A 20,847-nucleotide genomic window follows, 5' to 3' on the forward strand; every position below is an offset into this window, starting at 1 on the left:
GCAAAAAAAATCTATCTTATTCGGGTTGAGTTGGGAAATAACAAATACAAGTAAAATATAAAGTTTATGATATTTTAAATTAAATTTCACAAGAAAGACCAGAATTAGCAAAAAATTCATGATTTTAGATACCATTATCTCCTAAAATGGTATGCTTGATTTATTGAAAGAATTATTGACTGATTTATTGAAAGACTTATTGACGCGTATGGGAACTAATCACATCCAATTTTGTCATCTTTGCTTCGTGGCAACGCTCATTTTAAGAGATTAGCAAATGCATTTGAATTTGGTCGCGGAGTGTGCGCATTGCGCCACGTTCAAGCCGTACTAGCTACTGCTACCCATACTATTTCCTATTGTGTTCCACTTTTACTTCTAGTACTAGTATTAGAAAAAAATTAACAATATTAATAACTTTTTTTCCTCTAAATAATCACATTATTTTTATTTATTTATTCCGACGATTGACATTGCCGTGAATAGCAAACTTAAAATTACATTAATATCAATAGTCGAAATAAAATTTTGGAAATATGTAGAACAAGATCATTTATTCAATCAATTAAGTACTGTTTGTTTTATACGTACTTATATTATTCCGGCTATTGACATTAATGTAATTTTACGTGTGCTATTCACGGAAAAAAAGAAGAAATCGGGTCATATACTATCACTCCTAAAAAAATATCAAAATAAACAAACCGTTATGTAAATGAAACTTAAAATTATCGACAACCAAAAATAAATTGCAAATTTTTTTCATATGTAATTGCACCTTATGTACATTTTTTAAACAATGGCGGATACAGGGGCTTACCCGGACATAAAATTTCCATGTCCGCTTCCTTCATTGACCTCCAACGTTGATCTTGAAGACAATAAATATAGCTGTATCCGCTCATCCATTTTCAAATCATAGATTCGCCACTACTTTTATATTCAAAATATATAATCAATCACAACTAACAATTGTTCCCTCTTACACAATTAATTATTAGTACATTATTTTTTTATACATTTCATTAATTCATTCTATTCCGATTTTATTAAAATAAAATCTCTATATACAACTAAATTCATCGTTCATTAATTTTCCCATTTATCTTTTAAAAATTAAAAAAACTAAGAAGAGAAAGTGTATAAATAAAGTCAAAATTTCCACAAAATCTATTCGACAAGACAATAAGCCAATAGCCGATTAATATGGGATTAAATCTTAAACCAATTTTTTTACTAATAATGGAATATAAATGAGCGTTTCGCTTTCCATCTTCTCTCAGTCATTTCACTTCCCATTTCATGCAGATTGCAGAGGAAGCTTCATCACCACCCCAGAGCTCTCCCCAACTTTCACTCACCTCAAAGCCCTCCTCTAACTAAAATCACACTTCCTCTTCTCCAATCACTCACACACTCACGCATATAAAGATCAGAAAACGGACGGGTAGAGGAGAGGGTTTGTTTTTGCGGAATTGTGAGCCGATTTTGTTGCTATTTGTTTGTGTCTTCTTCTAGTATTTAACTTTTTAGCGTAATCGTTTGATTTATTGAAGAATTTTTGGTTAAAAATGATTTATCTAAATGATTACAGCTGCCTGGTGCTTTGAAGGTTGTTGCTGTAGTAGATTTGGAGTTTTTTTTTTATGTTCCTGTGTTGTTTTGTAGTTGAAATGTTGAATAACCTAATCAGATGCTACTTTTTGGAACTGTGCATTGATTTGGTTAAAATGATTCATCCAAATGATTACTCGTTTGAGCTGCAGCGGCTGCTGCTTTGATAGAAAAAAATTGTTTTCCTGCAAAATGTGGTTTTCTATAGTAATACGAAGCTTTTTTTTTATGTTTCCGTGTTGTTTTATAGCTGAAATGTCAAATAAACTAACTAGATGCTAATTTTTAAAACTGTGCGTTGATTTGATAAGCACCATTGTTGTGGCAGATGTCCTCGAAGTCGCCTCTCAGTGGAATGAAGAAGAGGCCTCTTGAGACGTCGGGCGTGGAGGGGACACAAAAGAGTCGGCCTGTTGTGGATGTGTATGGTGATGATTTTGACAATGCGAAGGTGTGTAAGTCATATGCAAGAGTTCACGAGCTTATGGAAGTTTCATCTAGAGGCTGAAGCTCTGTATCCTGAACTTTTATGTGAATGTTTATGCTTGTTACTTTACCATGAATAATTCTATGTTTCTTGATGATTTTTTGTTTCTTGTGAATGTGGTAAAGTTTTTTTAGCTTCAATTATAGATATTTCCCTGAATTGTTTTAGGTTGACCTATGAGGATTTAAAATGTTTCACTTGCAAATGGCATTGTCGTTATACGCATGTCGCATGACGTAGTTCTGACTTGTTCAGAGAGTATGTCAAGAATGTTAGTGAGAACTGAAATATATATTCATCTCTTTACTGTTCCAAGTAATTTTCTTTCTTATCGTGCATTTAGACCTGCATGAACTTTGTTTTCTTCATTCTTGGACAATTCACATAGCAAAGAACCTTGATGAGGTGTTACTTCATGAAATTTATACACTGATTTAGTTCATATTAAGGTAGATGTTATTTTAAAAACTGTTGCTAATGAACTAATAAATTCTTGGTGAATGACAGGTAATGACACCCCCCATGAAGTTGAACAAAAGGCCCCGTGAAGAGACACCGGGAAAAACTTCAAGTGGGACTGTTCAAGCCAAAGATGATGGGTGTGAAATGGTATACAGGTTTCGTGTACTACTTCCGAACGGCACTGCTGTGGAGCTAAAAATGAGTGAGCTGCGCAAAGAGATGCCAATTGAGAAGTTCATTAGTATAGTTAGAAGAGAATATTCTCTTCTAGCCAACCAGAAGACGTCCTTGGGACAAAAGAGAAGAATCAATTGGGACTACCAGGACCTACACTTCACAGATACACAAGAAAATAAGATGAAACTCAAAATAGATTTCCAAAAATTATTGCCCAACATCTGGCACTTGCTTTGGCTTCATGTGAGATTTTGTCACCACAGTTTGTTCTGTTTATTTTTGTTTTAAGTAATTGTGTTATGATTTGTGTATTCTTCTTGATGCAGGATGGATCCCTAGAGCCTGATGAATATGAGGTATATTTCTAGTTTTGCATTTTTAATCATTACAATTTTTTCATGGTTGTTAAGGTGGTCTGATTTATGATCACCAAGTGCTTTTGTTGCTAACTTTTTCTTTCAGATTGATCATGTCACTTTATTGTTTGGCTGTGCAGGACATGTGGGATCTTACTCCAGATACCGATTTGCTTAAAGAGTTACCCGATGATTATACCTGTGAAACAGCTCTGGCTGACCTGATAGTAAGCATGAAATATGGTTTTGCTTTTTTTTTCCCCTGGGATTAAGTTGATCGCTTTATCAGGATAATTCCCTACAAGCTTTATGGTCCAATGGCAAAGGAGAAAGAAGATTAATTAGGTATTATATTGCATCATAAGCTCTAAATGTTCCCTTATTTTTTGTGCATTATATCATGGTCAATTGCATTTCTTGAATGTTGCATGATTCAGATTTCTCATATCTTCCAATTTTTCTGATCTTGTTCTAATTTACAGTGTGCAATTGGAGCCTGGGAAAATTTCCATTTTTGACTCAGGTCCAGGAATGGATGGTGCTAATGGGAACATAGTCAAGTGGTATAGTATATCATAAATTCTTGGGCAGTTATATATTTTACTCGTTAGAACTTTTCATTTTTCTTTTTCAATACTCCGTATTTTGGTTGCCTATTTGTCCTCAATTTTTTGTCGAGAAGATTTGGTGTATATTTCCTCCAATCTAGTGCCCTCTCAGTTTTCTTTGGTGCATTATGCAAGGTTCAAATGCTAAAATATTTTCTACAGATTCACTAGAATTGTTCCTGTTTATAGTATCAAAGATAATATAGTTCTTATAAGAACAAAAGGGGATTGCATCTTAATATTTGGCATGACTGGATTGCTTGGAGAATAATGAATCACAAGTATGTCAAGGCCATGCCGAAAATAACTAGATTTGTTTTCCTGTATCGATAGAAACTTGTGTTTCTGTCCCTGGCTACTTTGAAGAATCACTCTATCTGTAAATAGTTAAACCAATAATTTGCAATTTTATTTTATCTTCTGCTCATGTTTCCAAGTACTTTGGGTGATAATTCTTTAACTTCAAGAGCTTTACTTAATTGGACTTCTAACACTTCCTTGTGCACCTAGCTAGGGTTACACAAACTTATAGTTTGATGCCTACCACCTACCTACTTATGGTTAATGTGCTTTCCCTGCTTATGATTAATGTATTTTTTTATTGTCAAGGGGAAAATTGGGAGCATCTCTTCACCGCTCGATGAGAGAAAAAGCAGTAGGGGGAGAACCTCCATATCTAATGGTACCAGCTTCCTGTCATTTTTTTTAATTTCCGAAAGTCTCTTTTTTATATGCATTTTTATTGTATCACAGCCTTTCTTTGGAATGTTTGGTTATGGTGGTCCAGTAGCGGCAATGTGTTTGGGAAGGTATAAGCTAAGTGATCTGTTCATTTTTACCCATAAAAAAATGAAGCATCTCGATCACAGTTGTTTTCTTGTTGTTTATTTCTTTGCTTCCTTTGTATTCTTTTATGAAACACTACTGCAGGCGAGCTGTTGTTTCTTCAAAGACAAAGCAAAGTAACAAGGTATTTACATTGCACATGGAAAGAGAAGCATTAGTGAGTGCCTCCCATCTGGAAAACTGCTGGAAGGTGATCGATTATTGCACATTTTTTTCTTTATATGGTTTCCATTTGTTCTCTTACAATTTATTATGATAAACTTTAATGTGTTTCCTGCAGACCAAAGGAGGTATCAGAGATCCTTTGAAAGATGAAAATCTGAACTCTCCACATGGAAGCTTCACAAAAGTGAGCTTCCCTTATCAGTTTTTCATAGAGAGAGTTTTTTGTAGAGTTTAAAAAACCTCGGTTTATCATTTTTTGTCTAAGTGCAATAATTACAGTCCCATATTTCCAATATGAGAACATTTGATGTTCATTACTTCATGTTACTCATTGTTGATCTAGTGTTGCTTTTTTCTTGCCAGGTTGAAATATTTGATCCCAAGCCAAAAGTGAAGAATCTGTACATAAGGCAATTGCGGCGTAAATTGAAGGACATATACTTTCCCTATATCCAGGTTAATTGTCTTTATACATAAAAAGGGACATCATCATCAGATGTATTTCTGGTGCTGAAACATTATGTAAAACAAGTTTTTCTAATGTTGTGTATTCATTCATTTATCTTTTTCAAGATCATTTTTTATATAGTATAGTCACTGATTTTTTTTTCCTGGATAAACAGTGTGATGAAATGTCAGGAAAGACAAGTAGACCGATTATATTTCAGGTGATTTTCTGGACTTCCTCTTTCCTCTTTTGGGGTATTTTTTCTCGATGGTTTTCTTGACATTGAACATCTGAAATGCGTCTATCATCCTATTTACTGAATTGAGTTAAATGTCCACAAGTTAAGATTACTCAATTTGTTTCAATACATGCTTCCTACTTGTGATTGTTTGTTCTAAACCTGGGATTGCATCAGGTCAATGAGATGGACTTAGCTGGAATACAAGGCGGGGAAGTTGCCACTACAAACATGCGCTCATGTAATGGTCCTGAATTTATCGTGCAAGTTCAATTTAGTACCACTGCAGATTCTTCTGCAATGGCTGGTCAAAGTAAGTTAACTTATTTGGTTATTATCGAAGGATTATATTCATGTTATAATATCAAGTCTGATAACATTGGGAATTAGTTTTTGTCACATAATGATGATAACTGATTATTGCTTTTTATAATTATCTGATCTCCAGATCAAAGAGTATCTGCTACAGCAAATGCAAGGCTGAAGTGTGTTTACTTTCCCATAGTTGAGGTCTGTGCATACTCTTTCAGTTGTTGGCATTAATATGTAATCTTATACTTGTGCTGTGCATATGATATTTCTGCATTTGGTTGGTTGCAGGGTAAAGAAAGTATACAGATGATACTTGATAAGTTAAATGAAGATCACTGTGGAATCAAAGAGAGCTTCGAAAGCTTCAGTCGTGTATCTGTTCGAAGGTTGGGCCGTCTCCTGCCAGACGTTCGCTGGGTTAGTTGAGGATATCTTTAATTCTCATTTTGTTTGGAAAATTTGTACTGGTTATCTTACTTTAAAGAATAAGGTCTGCTGCATTGGCCCACCTTTTTTATTTTCCTCACAGAGATTAAAGTAAAGGCATTTTGTCCAAGGAGCCGTATTACTATTACGATAACTAAATCCACCCAAAATTGTGAATGATGTTATACTTCAGAAAATGAACTTCAAATTTTGGTGAGTTACGTGGCTTAAACTGACATTTCCTTCTTGACAGGGTTTGCTTCCTTTTATGGAGCCCCAACATAAAATAGGTGAAAAAGCTAAGATTCTTATGAGACTCTGCTCTAGAGTGAAATGTTTCATAGGTAATTTTCAGAACTTTAGGATACATGAGTTTCTCTGCACATTCTGATATGCATGGTATCAAAAGTATTATACATGTATGTGTATGATAAAAAAAAGCGTACTTGGTTTTGGATGCAGATACTGATTCCGGCTTCAATCCAACACCTCATAAGGTATGAATACTCGCTGAAAATTAGGGAAAACTTAGTAATTTAAGTAGTTAATGGATTTATTGTGGACTTATTTCCATTATTGTGGATTTATCACATCTCTCCCAAGCTTCAGTATTCACTTTTCATCACATATAAGGACTTTACTGTGTTTCTAACAAATAGTATGCATTATATTCCATAGTTAAATTTTAAAGCAAATAGTATGCATTATATTCCACAGTTAAAATTTAAAGTATAATCATATTAGAACTCAGCTTGATTAATTCATTCTCTGATATGAACTTTATGTATGTGTACACATGTATATTCAAAATAAGTTTGATTTTGATACCTATTCCTTTTAACCATATTTTTTAAGGCTCATTTACATTACTCAGTTTTATGCAACCTACTGTTATGTCTCAGCCCACTTTTTATATGTTTCAGACAGATTTAGCCCACCATCACCCCTACACCAAGGCTCTAAAGAACTTTGGCAAGAGATCAGATGATGATAGAAAAGGTAATTCATATCCAAAGGTTCCTGTCTTCTTGATGAAACAATTTTTTAAGAAAAATATTACTACTAACATTCAAGAGTTTCTGTGCTGTGTTTCCATGTGTAAGACTTTTATCTTGTTTATATGTAGAGGTGCAAGTCAAAATCTCTAGAGATGGAAAGGCTTTGACATTCGGTCAGCTACAGGTGCTGTATAATGATTGGATTATGGAAATGCATGATCGTTATGACGAGGAAACTGATGATGGCCTGGATGAACCCATGCTTATTGTTGGTGCTTCGAAGGAGAAAAAGAATAAAAAGCTCGACCTCAAATCTAGTGGTAAGCTTTATATATGCAATGATGTCAATTCTATAGTCCTTCATTTTGGTTCAATTTGATATCAGTTGCTCTGTGCTCTGCATAGAAATCCAATTGCCGTGGATTCAGTTTCCATGTTCTTCTTGTATCTTGTCACCTACTAATGTAATGATTATCGGGAACATTCTAGTGCTGAGGGTTCATAAAGAGATCCAGAGGAAAGGAAAATGTTGGAAAGCTGGTCTGAACATCAAAGTTTTAAAGGGAGCATGTGCCGGATGCCATAACAACAATGTATATGCCACACTTGAGTATATAATCTTGGAAGGGCTTCAAGGGGATGCTTCTGGTTAGTGAATTTTAATTTTTGGGTGATTTGTTTCAAGTACTATCAAAGAGATTCACTGGTGAAGCCGTGGTCTATGATCATAATGAATTGCTAATCATTATTATCTCAGTCAACTAGATGCTTTGAAAATATTGAAACTGTGTAGTGTATATTCACTGACAATTTTGTTTTTGAAGGTATACTTCATTGACTACTGAGTGAATGCCCCTTAAGACATTATTCTTTCTTCATATTTTTATTATCGTCATCATCTAATGAGTATCTTTATCAAATTAGGTGAGGCTCGACTAATTTGCAGGTAGGTGATTTCAACTATATTTGAATGAAATAATCAATACTTTTTTGTACATTTCTGGCTGAAGTAGAACTTGACATAGTTCCTTTTATTGGGACTTTCCTTCTGATAATAGGCCACTTGGTCTTCCCAAAGAAAAAGCATGCCATCTTTTAGTTAGGGAGGGGAACTGCACTATTGACATTAACGACTCTTACGTGTTTCCAATAAGAATAATTGATTCTGATAAGGTTAGGCATGTAATTTGAATATTGTTCGCTTTGTGATTTTTAATTTCATTTGTAGTACGAAATTTAATGAAGTTGTGATGCAGTGCTTACCTGTTGATGATATTGAATGGAAAACAAAGCTTGAGGCGTTCAAGCAGAAATTGCCTGCTGCCATAGATTTATTAAGTCAGGCCGATTGCCAAGAATTGGAGATTGATGGGGTTAGCTATGATATTGTTTTATGTAAATGCATATTTAAATTAGCTATTTGTCCTGTCTCTTCCTCTCCTTTGACTTACTAAGACACTGATATAGTCACATACCACATCTTAATTTTTTTGCGTATGACATTTGAACACCTCATTAATGCCTTAAAATAACATTAAAATCATCATAGTCTTGGCTATTTAAAAATAAAACATTTTATCTTTTCTTTTACAGGGATTGCCTAGTCTACTAAAAGCCGGAGATTGTCTTCCGGATAACATTGTTGCTGTTGTACGTCCGCGTTCTTTTAATAATGGAAATAGCTCTAAGAGATTGGACCAAAAGTTCATTGTTAGAGATAATCATGAAATGATTCTAGAAATTGTGAAACATAGAGCTAGTGATGGTGATGCTGGAAGTAGGGAGCATGCTTATTCTGTGAGGCATCCACCTGAATCCTATAAGGGGCTTCATGGTCTATATATATTTCCATTGGGCTCGAGACAGCGCCTGCTGTGTGAGGAGCCTGGCATCTTAACTTGTTCATTTTCACTGGTAGGCAACTTTCTCAAGCTAAGACAATGAAATTGCCAATCTTATCTGCTCATCTGCTCTAATTTGTTGCTCATTTCTTTTATCAGAAAGATATCAGGGATATCAAACTTGAACATAAGGTGCAAGTTCAGGGGCCATATGGAATAGGCAGATGGGTAGTCTTAAATCATGATGAAAATGAACCGTACACCGTAAGGTAGGTGATGGACTCATATGTCATTAATATATCATGAATTGATATCTCATTTTCCTTTAATATTTCTATATCATTCTTTACTCGTTGAACAAACATTTAAGAGTTATAAAAGCAGTTATAACTGTCATTTTGGCATGCTTGCTGCAGTTCATGGTGGCATCTTGTATTTAGGGCCATGTTTTTTCCTTGATCTTAGTTCTGCAATTTCACTTTATTTGTTTTACTATAAACTTGTTCTGTAATGTATTTCTTCCTAATGTATTTTCATGAATCTAATGTACAGTGTGGTAGAGCTAATTTTAGATTTGGTGCAAAAGTTGTCTCGAACTATAATAACCTCTATTTGTGTAACAGAACTACTGCGAATATAATTTGAACCTTAAGTAAATGAAGAAAACTAGAACCTTTAATCTACTGCCAAATGATTCGATCTCTGTATTTTTTGGACAGGGTGGGTTCTTGTTGCAGAACTCTATCTGTAGTTTGCCTTGATGAACACAAGAAACGCATCAGATTTAAAGATGTTCCAAACTTTCTCATCAAGCTCACCTCAAATGGTAGAAATCTTGCTCGAGATTGTAGAAAGAAAGTGGAAATTACACCAGACAAGTTAACTATGAAAATTAAGGTAGTCTTTAAGTGCCTCCTGATGTGTTTGTATGCTGATGCCTTTGCTCATAAGCTCTTAATTCTGTAGGATATTTCCATTTCAAGCAGTGAATTAGATCATATCAGGCCAAATTATGAAGCAACGTTACTCCTAAGCACACCAGATAATGCATTTTCAGTTGCTTTACCATGTCGAGGTATCTTTGTTTTTTGGTTTTTCTTGGTCTAGATTCAATGTTTCAAAGAATATTGATATGAAAATGTGAAGCAAAATGTCCCTTTCTGTTTATTTTCCATTGTTAATTTCTTACTGGAGCACTTTCTCTGGACAGTTATGCCTGCACCTCCGAAAAAGATCACCGTGCATCCAAATGAACTACGAAAACAGTTGCTTCCTGGCCAGATTATCGAGGACCTTGCATTAGAAGTACGCTTTTCACGACTATAGTTTTCCATGGCTTGTGATTTACAGTTGTTAATGTTATTCTTCTCAATTTCTGTTTCCTTTTGAGGAGGTGAATGGTGTAGCTAACTAATAACATGATATGGATTGCTTCAACTGTTAACCTGATGGAATATTTCATCATATTACAGGTGTTTGATGAATATGGCAACCATCTAAAAGAAAATGATCTCATTTTGCTAAGATTAGATGGGTTGTCCATTCAAGATGGAAGTGGAATCACCTGTGGTCTTGTTGTGGAGAGTAAAAAGAAGGTCTGCTAACTGGTTTCAAAGGGCTGCCCGAATATCAAATATCAATTACCCTTTCCAGATTCAACTGCTTTATTACTATAACCTTTGCGAACACAACACCATCTATGTTAATAATTTCAAAGTCGCTGCATTAGTTTCACCAATGGCAAGCTCAAATATAAATTGTTTGGCTTTGGCATAAATGCTGAACTGAGTTCTGAACAATTAACTGTATATCTGGTAGAAATAATTGTATATGATTAGAACATATTAACCCTATCACAATGTTTCTTCACTAACTGCAAATTGACCTAACAAGGACATAGTATAACTCAGTTATTAGAGTTAATTTCTTCTGCCCTGCCCTGACCTGACCTGCCCTTGTTACTTCTATTCTCTCCAGTTTTTTTTGGTTTCCATACTTTTGACATCTTTCATTGATAGGTTGATGCTAATGGCCGTGTTGATCTGAGCAATCTTCTTAAAGTTTCTGCAGGATATGGCAAAAGAGGTCGGAACCTGTCTGTTTTCTTAATATCCCATTAGACTCACTATCTATGCATATCATGTTCAATCATTATATGCATCATCATGTAGACTAGTAGTAATCGTTGCTTTTTTTGGCATGAAGTTATGCTTAGTGTAATGTCTAAAGACGGAGTTATTTTTGAGCTGCGGTTTCAGACAGAAGTAAGAGAGCTACGAGCACTGCAGAAGGTTTGTATCTTTTTTTGTCTGAGCTGCTTTGTTTTTAGGCTAGTATAGAAGAGGAAGGAAGATGAAAAATAACATAACTAAATGCTTCTATTTAAAGATACATTTCCGTAATATTTTTGCTTCTATACATTAACTGTTTCTTGGTGGCAGGTTTTCATGAACTGTGAAGCAGGTTCCCTGTTAAAGAATGTTGCATTTGAGATTGTTGATTCTGAAGGAAAGGTTGATGAAAGGATCCACGATGACGATAAACATGGGCAGTCTCATACTCTGTCAATCAAGTGCAGATCATTTCGCATTGATGAGTCTGTGAAATATAGGTTCCTCAATGGATGTTGCACTGTTCCCTCTATTCCTCTCCCTCGTGAAGAAGGAGCTGTCTTCTTTGAAGCCGTGCATTCTCGTCATCTGGAACTAAAGTTTGCCATAAAGGTCTATGTAACTTCAGAAAGTTTTTCCCTGCTCAATATATGCTGTGGTACTAACAGAATTTTATACTAAATGCAGGTTATTGTTGATAAGGTGCGGCAAAAGAATCGTGATGATGTGAGAAATCATGCGGATATAGGGAATCGCATGCATCAGCCCAAATATATGTCTGAAAATGAAGCAGCTCTTCAGAATGGAAATTATGATATACAGCGGAGTCAGGTTGCAGCTCGTGTGTGAAAACTATTTATTTCTGCATTGATTGGCAAAAAAATTATCCGTTAACAGTGTTTAACTTGATGCTTGAATTAGGTTCATGTTGAGAAACAGCAGCAAGAAAAACTTGACAGCTCCCTGAATCCCGTTGATGTAGGAAATTCAGTACTTTTAACCCCAATATCATCTGAACGTGAACATAACCTCCCTATCTCGAGGGTATCAGACGTGATGAATGAAATCTCTTATCCCATACTATCAACCCCTAGATCAGCTGAACACGGACAGAACCTCCCTGTCTCACCTTCCATAAGGTTATCACAAGTGATGAATGAGACATTTTCACCTCATAGTTCTGGGAGTCCCTTCCTATCAATCCCAAGATCACCTGGACATGGACAGGTCCTCCCAATCACACCTCCCTCTAGGGTTTCGCAAGAGATGAACATGACCTTTTCTCTGCCTAGTTCATGTAAATCAATATCAACCCCAAGTTCATCCAAACTAGGATTCCTCCAGGTCTCACCTTCCCTGAGGGTACCACAAGTGAAGAAGGAGATCTTTCCGCACAGTTCAAAGGGATGTTTATCGCCCATCAGTGATTCGCACCCTTTAAAGACTCCGAAATTGGATACACACACTCAAAGCGGAAGTCCAGTTACAGTATGTCGTAAGGTTGTAGCTTCTGCTTCTCACGATCTTAAATAATTCTTCTCTGATTTGTCCAAAACTAAACTCACACTTACCTTCTCTTTTACTAGCATGCTAAGAGTGAAAAATGCTGCTTATTCTATATTGTTTATGAACTGATGCATGGATTCAGAAGGATTATTCGAATATTTCTCATTCTAATTGCTCACTTCATTTATATGCATTTTCTTTCTCAGGAAATTTGTTCGGAGCAGGAGCTAGAGGATGATCTTCTCAACACTGCAATGCAAATGTCAAACCATAAGAGGAAGTTAGAGATACAACGGGGGACTCTGTCACAAATCCAGCTAGAAATATCGCAGTTACAAGGTTTTCTGATACTCTTTTAGTTATTTTCCATGACTGATAACTTTACCCATACTTATGTTTTTCACTATTATTTTTGTCCAAGTTAATCTGAAATCTTCCCTCTGCTAACTATAGTACTCCATATAGCCTTTACTGAGACACTTCAGTCCGTCTTGCTCTCCTTTTCCTTTTGTGTACTGTTTTGAAAAGAAAAACTTACTTGTATCCAACTTCTGATGTGTGGAACTTTCAAAACTCTCCATAATTGCTTGGTACATTACTCCTGCAGCTGTGATAGCTCCTGGTCTTGGTTCCAATGCGTTGAACTTATGTGGCCTACGCCCGACTGTCAAACAAATAGAAAGCAGAAGTCAGACAGCAGCTGCTGTAATCTGCACAATGTTCGAAAATGATCTAGCATGCAAAGGCATTGTGGGCGTGGTGGCACTTTTGGGAACAGTTGAAAGCATTGAGCTCAGCAGGTTTGCTTCCTATTCATCTCCTGAAGTTGATTGCCCCATGTCTAAAGGAAAAATTCAGCAACACTAAGGTTACATTTTCGTGATGTAGGATGCTGGCACAATATCTCGGCGAGGATCAAATGCTTGCAATTGTTTGCAGAAACTACGCAGACGCACAATCTCTAGATGCCAACACCTTCCACAAGTTGGCCGGCTACAATGCATTTTGCCTCGAGGACATCAGGTAAGCCAATACGACATTGTTAGAATGTTTTCAGTATCATCGTCCTTTTTCTCCATTTGGTTCTAAAATGCTAATACATCAACAGGCCAAGATCCAACGAGCCAAGCAGTGATCTCCAAGAGCTTCTACCATTGCAGGATCCGACCTTGCCAAATGGCAGCACCCCTCATGGTTTCCTTGGCTATGCAGTCGACTTGATCAACATAGAACCAAACCGTTCAGAGTGGAGAACCACAAGCGGCCATGGCCTCCGCCAGACTTTATTTCATCGCCTTTTTGGGAAGCTTCAAGTCTATAAAGACAGGGACTGCATGATGGCAGCAGCTCAATCTTGCATCGAGGGAGCTGTCTCGTTAGATGGAGGTATCCTGAGAGGGAATGGACTCCTCTCTCTAGGCCTTTGGTATGCATAACTATAAACTGCAATCCCATTTCTGCCAAAAGATTTTTCCTTTGATTATGCTAATATTTTAAGGAATGCAGGGAACCAAAAATCTTGTTTCCAGTGATGAAGAAAGCTACACATCCATTGAGTTTGAATAAGTTGGCAGTAAAAGAGATGGAGCTGGAGAAGATACAGCAGCGCGTGGATGAGACGGAAAACGTGCTTCGGCTTTGCGTCGAGAAGTTTTCCATCTGCAAAGAAAAGTACAACAGCTACATGTCTCAGACTCGGATAGGATCATAGCCTCTTCCCTTCCCATGTTAATACCAGCTCCATTTTATGGTGGTTGCATATTTTGTTATATTTATAGTGATAAACAACGGCGTAGAATTATTGTTAATCCGCTGCTAACCATTTTTACTAGCAGAATTATGACAATTACCAATTGAATTGCCCGCCAGTAAGTGGTGAATTTTTTTGTGCAGTGTTGTTTTTGTGAAAATTGTTTTTGGAGAATTATCTAGGATTGTTATTAGCTATTACTCCCTATTTTCATTTCCAATCTTCTTCATTACACAATTTGTGAAAACCAAACTGCATGCTTCAATAAATTCTAATACACGCTCCAATAAGTCGAATTCAATTAAAAAGAAATTCCTTAAGTAGTGAGTTGTAAAGATTGACTTTTTAAGAAATCAGCTGCGTTCAGATTGCATATAAATTGTTGTGTGTTTGCGCAAGAGGAATTCCTCGCGCTTCAAGAATTTATCGATTGGAAGCTTCAAACCCAGGTAAATTTGCTGCTTATTCAATCAGCTCACGTTCTATACTTATTGTCTCAATCACTCAAACACTTGATCTTTGCTCGAAAATCATGATGAATTTTGCCTGGTTTTATAGATTTACCGCTGCCACTAGATAAATTATCCCTCAAATCTATCGAGAAAGATAGTTTATCAAGCTCTGATGCCAAGTAAGTCTACACATACGTTTAGTCATCCGATTCTTGAAACACTGTGGCCTCTGTTTGAGGTAGAAAGTTCAAATTGTGACACTGAATGAGGAATTTTTGACCTTCTCTCAATAGGGGGAAGATATTTGTAGTTTTGGTTTCAACTGGAAGTTTCAATCCTCCTACAAACATGCACCTGCGTTGTTTTGGTGAGAAATTTTTGCTTTTTTTTGTTCTTTTCTGACTCTGTGTGTGGAGTTATGATTGATGATTGGATTTAGTTAGTGAATAGTTGTCTTACAAAATAGTGTTGTTTAGATACGTGGAATGCGAGATGCATGAATGTAATGTTAAAATTAGTTGTTCATCTACGTTTGATTTGCTTTTTCGATGTGTTTGGTGTGCTGACTACTGCCTTAATTCCCAGAGTTGGCTAGAGATGCTGTTAATTCTCAAGGGTTTTGTGTCGTTGGAGGTTACATGTCACCCGTAAACGATTCGTACAAGAAGAAGGTACTTAAGATATTATGATCATGCTATGCTATATATTGTCCGTAGCCAGAGTTATGTATATATGCTCTGTGAGTTGGTTTGAAACAATAAATGTGGGACTATTTTCACGAAAGCAGTGTTTCCGTTCTTGAGAGGTATCCGATCCTTATCGAACTGTCTTATCACTCTGACGGAACATTATTTTCCGATTGTAGAGTTATGGTAAATTTCTCGCATTTAGGATTTACTGCACAGTGTAGAAGCTTTTTTTCATAGGAGGTGTTACTCTTCCTTTTATGAACATTTTTGCATCTTCTTTCTCAGGGTCTTATCTGTGCAGAGCATGGTATTGCTATGTGCAATCTTGCTTGTAGAAGTTCTGATTTTGTTATGGTGGATCCATGGGAGGTCCACTTCTCTCTCTAAACACTTATATTACCATACTGTTGATATCTCTACGAATTTCATAAGTTCATAAGCAGTGTTGTCAAAATGTCGTTTGGGTCGCTTGGGTAGCCAGGGTCGCAGCCAGCACTGCCCCAACTTGGGTGGGTTGATCGAGATACGGGGTCGCGGCTGGGGCGACGGGGGCGATTGGGTCGAGCCGGAGTCGATACTGTGGGTCGCAGTCAAGTGGAGAAGAAAGAAAATAGAAGATGAACAGTCCCTATAATATTTAAATACTCCTCTACTAAATGGAATACAACTTTTACTCTCCTAAATTACATAAATGATTTAGTGGTGTAGGGTTGCTGACACGTTTTCCTATAGTAATTAATAGACAGTCTCTCTTTCTCTCTCATTACTCATAGACAGAGTAATATTTAACACATTCTTCATCTCTGTCTTACTCGGCTCTCCATTTCTAACAAATGTTTAATTAATATTTCATAGGCAATTATGCATCTCTCTTTCTTTATAAGCTGCTGTTATATAAATACATTACCTATATTATAATAAGTGCACAAACCTATCTACAACTTAGTTATATTAATAGGGTGAAATGGTAGGTCAATAAAAATAAAAGTTCAGCGTGTTATGCAATTTTTGCACTATTACCACGTTTGATTGGTGGGGTGCACGACCCGGTACACTCATCGCCCCGCGACCCAAAATTTCACTCAATCGCCCCGGTGCGACCCGCGACCCTAACAACACTGTTCATAAGCTAGCTAACATCTTTCCAAGAGGCTATTTTGGATGAATACAAGGTACTCCTTTATCATATCATATCTAGGGATGCTATTTTGGATGAATACAAGGTACTCCTTTTTCTTAACTGCAACGACATATTTGACGATGCATTTGTTGAACGTCGACTCTCTATTTTTGCAGAAGAATATTATGGTTGTGGTTAGATGCTATTTTGTCACGATCAATATAAATTTACTAAAAAACATGATTGACAAAGGCAAAATGCCCCTTTGTCTACTGGAGATATTAATTAGCGCTGAAAATGAGCGGGCAATACCCTGCCCCGATAAACCCGACCCGGACCCGAATAGGATGGATCGGGATCGGCGTCATGGGCGGCGCCATGGCGTCCCGCCTCATCTCCGCCGGCTACTCCGTCACAATCTACGCCCGCACCCCCTCCAAAGCCGCCTCCCTCCTCTCCCTCGGCGCAAAACTCGCCGATTCCCCAGCCGACCTCGCCGCCGCCTCCGACGTCATCTTCACCATGATCGGTCACCCCTCCGACGTCAAATCCCTAATCCTCCACACTCTCCTCCCCTCCCTCCCCCCCGGCGCCGTCCTCGTCGACCACACCAGCAGCGATCCCGCCCTAGCACGCCAGATCCACAATTCCGCCCTCCAAAACCGCTGCCACTCCGTCGACGCGCCTGTATCTGGCGGCGACCTCGGCGCCGCCCTCGGAAAATTGGCGATTTTCGCCGCCGGTGATGGTAAAGTGGTGGAGTGGCTGAGGCCGCTGTTTGATGTGATGGGGAAGGTGAATTACATGGGGGAGGCGGGGAAGGGGCAGAGCTGTAAAATCGCGAATCAGATCGTGGTAGGGGGGAATTTGATCGGGCTGAGCGAGGGTTTGGTGTTTGCGGAGAGGGCGGGGCTGGATAAGGAGGCGTTTGTGGAGGCGGTGAGGGGCGGGGCGGCGGGGTCGATGGCGATGGAGCTGTTTGGGAAGAGGATGATTGAGAGGGATTTTAGGGCGGGGGGATTTGCGGAGTACATGGTGAAGGATTTGGGGATGGGGGTGGATGGGGAGGTGGTGGTGCCGGGGGCGGCGTTGGCGAAGCAGCTGTTTTCGGGGATGGTGGCGAATGGGGACGGGAAGATGGGGCTGCAGGGCGTCGTGACGGTGATCGAGAGGATCAACGGCATGGAAGGTTAAGTAAGGTTAGTGATTGGTGATTTGCATTGTGTGTTGTTTGAATCAATGGAGATTGAACGTGAATTGGTGTTGAATGTTGATGGTGATCTTGCTTTGAGTTCGATGGTTACACATTTTACTTCAATCTTTATTGCAGTTACTCACATTTAATTTAAGGATCGAACATACACTTGAGAGATGTTGGATATAGAGTTAGCAAACAAACGAACTTGACCGCAAGTAATGAATTCAACATTGCTCATTACAAAACACAGCGGAAACATAGTTAGGTCTATGAAAATATGAATCTTCGAGAGTCCTATGCTAAAAACTGATTACGCGACTATGATTGATCAGGTGTTCTATATACTATTCTACTTGAATATTAAGGGGAATTATCAGGTTTTTCCTTCGAGCTACAAGGGCATTTTGATCACATTGTCTAATTTGCTATTTTGGTGAATTATTGAACAGAGATGAGTCTTTCTCTGGAAACCTCTTTACCATTTCTCATTTACTATACTTCAGATTTTTTTTCCTTTATTATTTTGGTAAAAGTCTTTTAACCATTCTGTTGTAAACTCTTGCAAGTTTTCTTGGGCACAAAAGGAGAGCTCCTGCTGATATTTTAGGACAGAGGAAATCTTCCTATTTGTGTTAGGAAGCTTGTTTCACTTTCATGTGTGCAGTCCACTATTTGGCTATTTTGGTACAATTCTTGGCAAGGTTGGACAACATTTTGGAGAGTTAATAAATGGTGTTCTTGGCCAGCATCAAGCACCACTTAATTTCTTCTGGTCTGATGATGCATCCCTTTCTAGTACTTAATGTAACTCCTCCCCAAAAAACCAAATTTAGGCGATGAGTTCTTATACCATGATGATGATACTACAATTTAAAGGTGTCTCAATTATAACATAAGTAAGCATTTAGGTAAGAACAACTTGAAGAGAATAGGTAAATGAAAAGACAAATCAAAATAACTTATTTTATTTTTTATATAAAAATTCAATCTCTAATAGAAAAAATATTTGTAAAGGTGTATATGTCTCTTCTTTACATAGAAAGTAAACTGATAGTTATTTCTATTTATCTTATTCAATTAAACTTTTAAGAGATAATATCATTTGAAGTGTCATTTTAGGGAAGCTAATTTAGTGAAATTAAATGGCTTTGAATCTCATACTCGTGGGGAGAATAAAGTTATCATTGTTTCCTTTTTTTGATAAAGCCAAGATTTTAATGTTGAGAGTTCGAATTACTTCTAGTATCATTGTCGTCTGAAGCAACTACAGCATCAACAATAGGTGTGCAATAGGGGTGGACAATGAAAGAGAAATAATTACAGGATGATCAATAAAAACCTACAGTGATTATGTTTTAAAACAATGTTAATATGAAAGGGAACGATATATTTATGCATTTATCTTAGATGGAAAAATCATTATTTTGAGGATCTCAAATTAATATTTTTATATAAATTTATGATAAAATTATGAATATAACAAAAATAAACAAGAAGAGAATATTACAGAAACAACAAAATTATAGTACATATTCACACATTTGTTTTTAGATTACAATGATAATTATTTATTGATCTAAATTATTATTTTGCATCAATTTACGGTGAAGTCATGAAAATAATAAAAATAAATAATTCAAGGTGTACATACCACGAATCACTGAGAATTATCATCTATCGTTCTAGTTTATCTCAAAAAATGAGTGAACTCTATACTTTAAACTTAAGTATGGCAAATTTAGACCCACGTTAAATCTAACTAGTAAGAATATGTAGATTATCTCATTATAATGTTTCATACACCAAGACTTCATTAACATTTACAAAAATATGGTAGTCGACTTTTCTTAAAGATTTCATATGCATGTTGTTTGAGTTACATTGATTACTTCTTCTAATTATTTAGAGTTTTGTACGTGAAAATAATACTACTACCTTATAATCCATAGAGTATTTTAGTATTTATCTATGAATTTATAGTCCATTAGTTTTATCATGAAATTGCTAGTATCTATTTTCACTATTTTCACCTAAAGCTTATTTAATTGTGCGATGACTTGTTTTGTACATTGTCTATGGCCTTATTAAATTAATAGATATACTAACGAATAATAGTGTGCAATTGATACTTGAGGTCCCCTTTGGCGAAACAAAGAAACAAAAAAATTAATGACATTTTGTTAAAGCGAACATAATTAAGTGCGTTGAAGCAATATTTACCACACGAATATAGATCATTAAAGTTAATTCATAGTACTACTAACTATAAAAATAATGTAAAGTGACATTAAAAGGATTTCGTACATGCTATTACGTCGATGGATCACTCGTAATTGTTTGTTCAATTGATTATAATACAATCAATAGTCGACTATGTAGGTAAGCTATTTTTTATTTAAATTTTTATTTTATGTTACTAGGTTTCAACTAATCTTTTGTGGCGACAGTATCATTATAGTGACAACGCCCACACTTGATACTCTAATCTTTTCTACCTAACTCCTCGTTATTTACAAATCATTTTACATTTCCCAATTAAATCTAGTATAGTCCTTATTTTAAAGTTGAGGCGTCACAATAGTCTAATTCTAACATTCCAATAAAAGTGAATGTCATTCGTAAATATTCCACATGCGATTAAAAAAATATCATAGGCAATTTTGTAATATAGTGGTCTTTAGTTTAGACTACTTTAAGTGTGACTAATCTCACGTGAGCTCATCACGTGCGCATAAGTTACCAACATAGTATTAATAAAAAAAAGTGAGTAATTAGGAGTATTAGTTAAGTTGATTAAAATAATGTTTACTGTGGAGTTGGTCTTGCCATATAAAACCATGAAATTTAACACTATACTTATTACTTTATACCATAATAAATATCATAAACATTTCAATTAATGTCATTATCACTCTTAAATAAATTTGAACACTATCATTAATACTTTTATCCCATAATTAATATCATAAACATCCCAATTAATATCATTATCACTCTAAATAAATTTGTCCACGTACCTAAATTTTTTCTAAATTAAATTCTA

At 36.4% G+C, this 20,847-nt stretch overlaps 2 protein-coding genes across 5 annotated transcripts; both read left to right on the forward strand.

Moving 5' to 3' along the window:
* Positions 1–1,312: 1,312 nt before the first annotated feature.
* Positions 1,313–14,565, forward strand: LOC121782440 (structural maintenance of chromosomes flexible hinge domain-containing protein GMI1-like). Its single transcript, XM_042180287.1, has 40 exons — positions 1,313–1,477; positions 1,943–2,065; positions 2,609–2,983; positions 3,067–3,096; positions 3,237–3,323; positions 3,386–3,441; positions 3,579–3,659; positions 4,314–4,386; positions 4,458–4,513; positions 4,635–4,740; positions 4,831–4,899; positions 5,079–5,171; positions 5,339–5,383; positions 5,579–5,714; positions 5,850–5,911; positions 6,002–6,130; positions 6,393–6,483; positions 6,602–6,636; positions 7,063–7,138; positions 7,266–7,457; positions 7,627–7,785; positions 8,062–8,083; positions 8,196–8,310; positions 8,394–8,510; positions 8,731–9,051; positions 9,138–9,247; positions 9,698–9,875; positions 9,945–10,053; positions 10,189–10,283; positions 10,451–10,573; positions 10,997–11,063; positions 11,184–11,269; positions 11,420–11,701; positions 11,777–11,920; positions 12,011–12,589; positions 12,802–12,934; positions 13,203–13,395; positions 13,484–13,618; positions 13,704–14,021; positions 14,102–14,565. Exons 2-40 carry the CDS (start codon positions 1,943–1,945, stop codon positions 14,304–14,306), a joined length of 5,406 nt encoding a protein of 1,801 aa, XP_042036221.1. The 5' UTR covers positions 1,313–1,477; the 3' UTR covers positions 14,307–14,565.
* A 93-nt stretch (positions 14,566–14,658) lies between these two features.
* On the forward strand, positions 14,659–18,670 carry LOC121782441 (probable 3-hydroxyisobutyrate dehydrogenase-like 3, mitochondrial). 4 transcript variants are annotated; one of them, XM_042180291.1, is made up of 6 exons: positions 14,659–14,794; positions 14,904–14,976; positions 15,091–15,164; positions 15,383–15,468; positions 15,772–17,805; positions 18,371–18,670. In XM_042180291.1, exon 5 carries the CDS (start codon positions 16,904–16,906, stop codon positions 17,798–17,800), a length of 897 nt encoding a protein of 298 aa, XP_042036225.1. In that variant the 5' UTR covers positions 14,659–14,794; positions 14,904–14,976; positions 15,091–15,164; positions 15,383–15,468; positions 15,772–16,903; the 3' UTR covers positions 17,801–17,805; positions 18,371–18,670. The 4 variants fall into 4 exon arrangements, with proteins under 4 accessions (XP_042036225.1, XP_042036223.1, XP_042036224.1 ...); XM_042180289.1 differs by having other exon boundaries at positions 14,660–14,794; positions 17,937–18,670; XM_042180290.1 differs by having other exon boundaries at positions 14,661–14,794; positions 18,137–18,670.
* The last annotated feature ends 2,177 nt before the right edge of the window (positions 18,671–20,847 follow it).

This window comes from Salvia splendens, chromosome 20, assembly GCF_004379255.2.
Source record: "Salvia splendens isolate huo1 chromosome 20, SspV2, whole genome shotgun sequence".
Lineage (NCBI taxonomy): Eukaryota > Viridiplantae > Streptophyta > Magnoliopsida > Lamiales > Lamiaceae > Salvia > Salvia splendens.

Coding starts and splice junctions, on each gene's coding strand:
- LOC121782441 (XM_042180291.1), top strand. CDS start 16,904: ATGAGCGGGCAATACCCTGCCCCGATAAACCCGACCCGGACCCGAATA.
- LOC121782440 (XM_042180287.1), top strand. CDS start 1,943: ATGTCCTCGAAGTCGCCTCTCAGTGGAATGAAGAAGAGGCCTCTTGAG. Junction 4,387..4,457: donor GAGAACCTCCATATCTAATG/GTACCAGCTTCC, acceptor ATTGTATCACAG/CCTTTCTTTGGAATGTTTGG. Junction 9,248..9,697: donor AATGAACCGTACACCGTAAG/GTAGGTGATGGA, acceptor TTTTTTGGACAG/GGTGGGTTCTTGTTGCAGAA.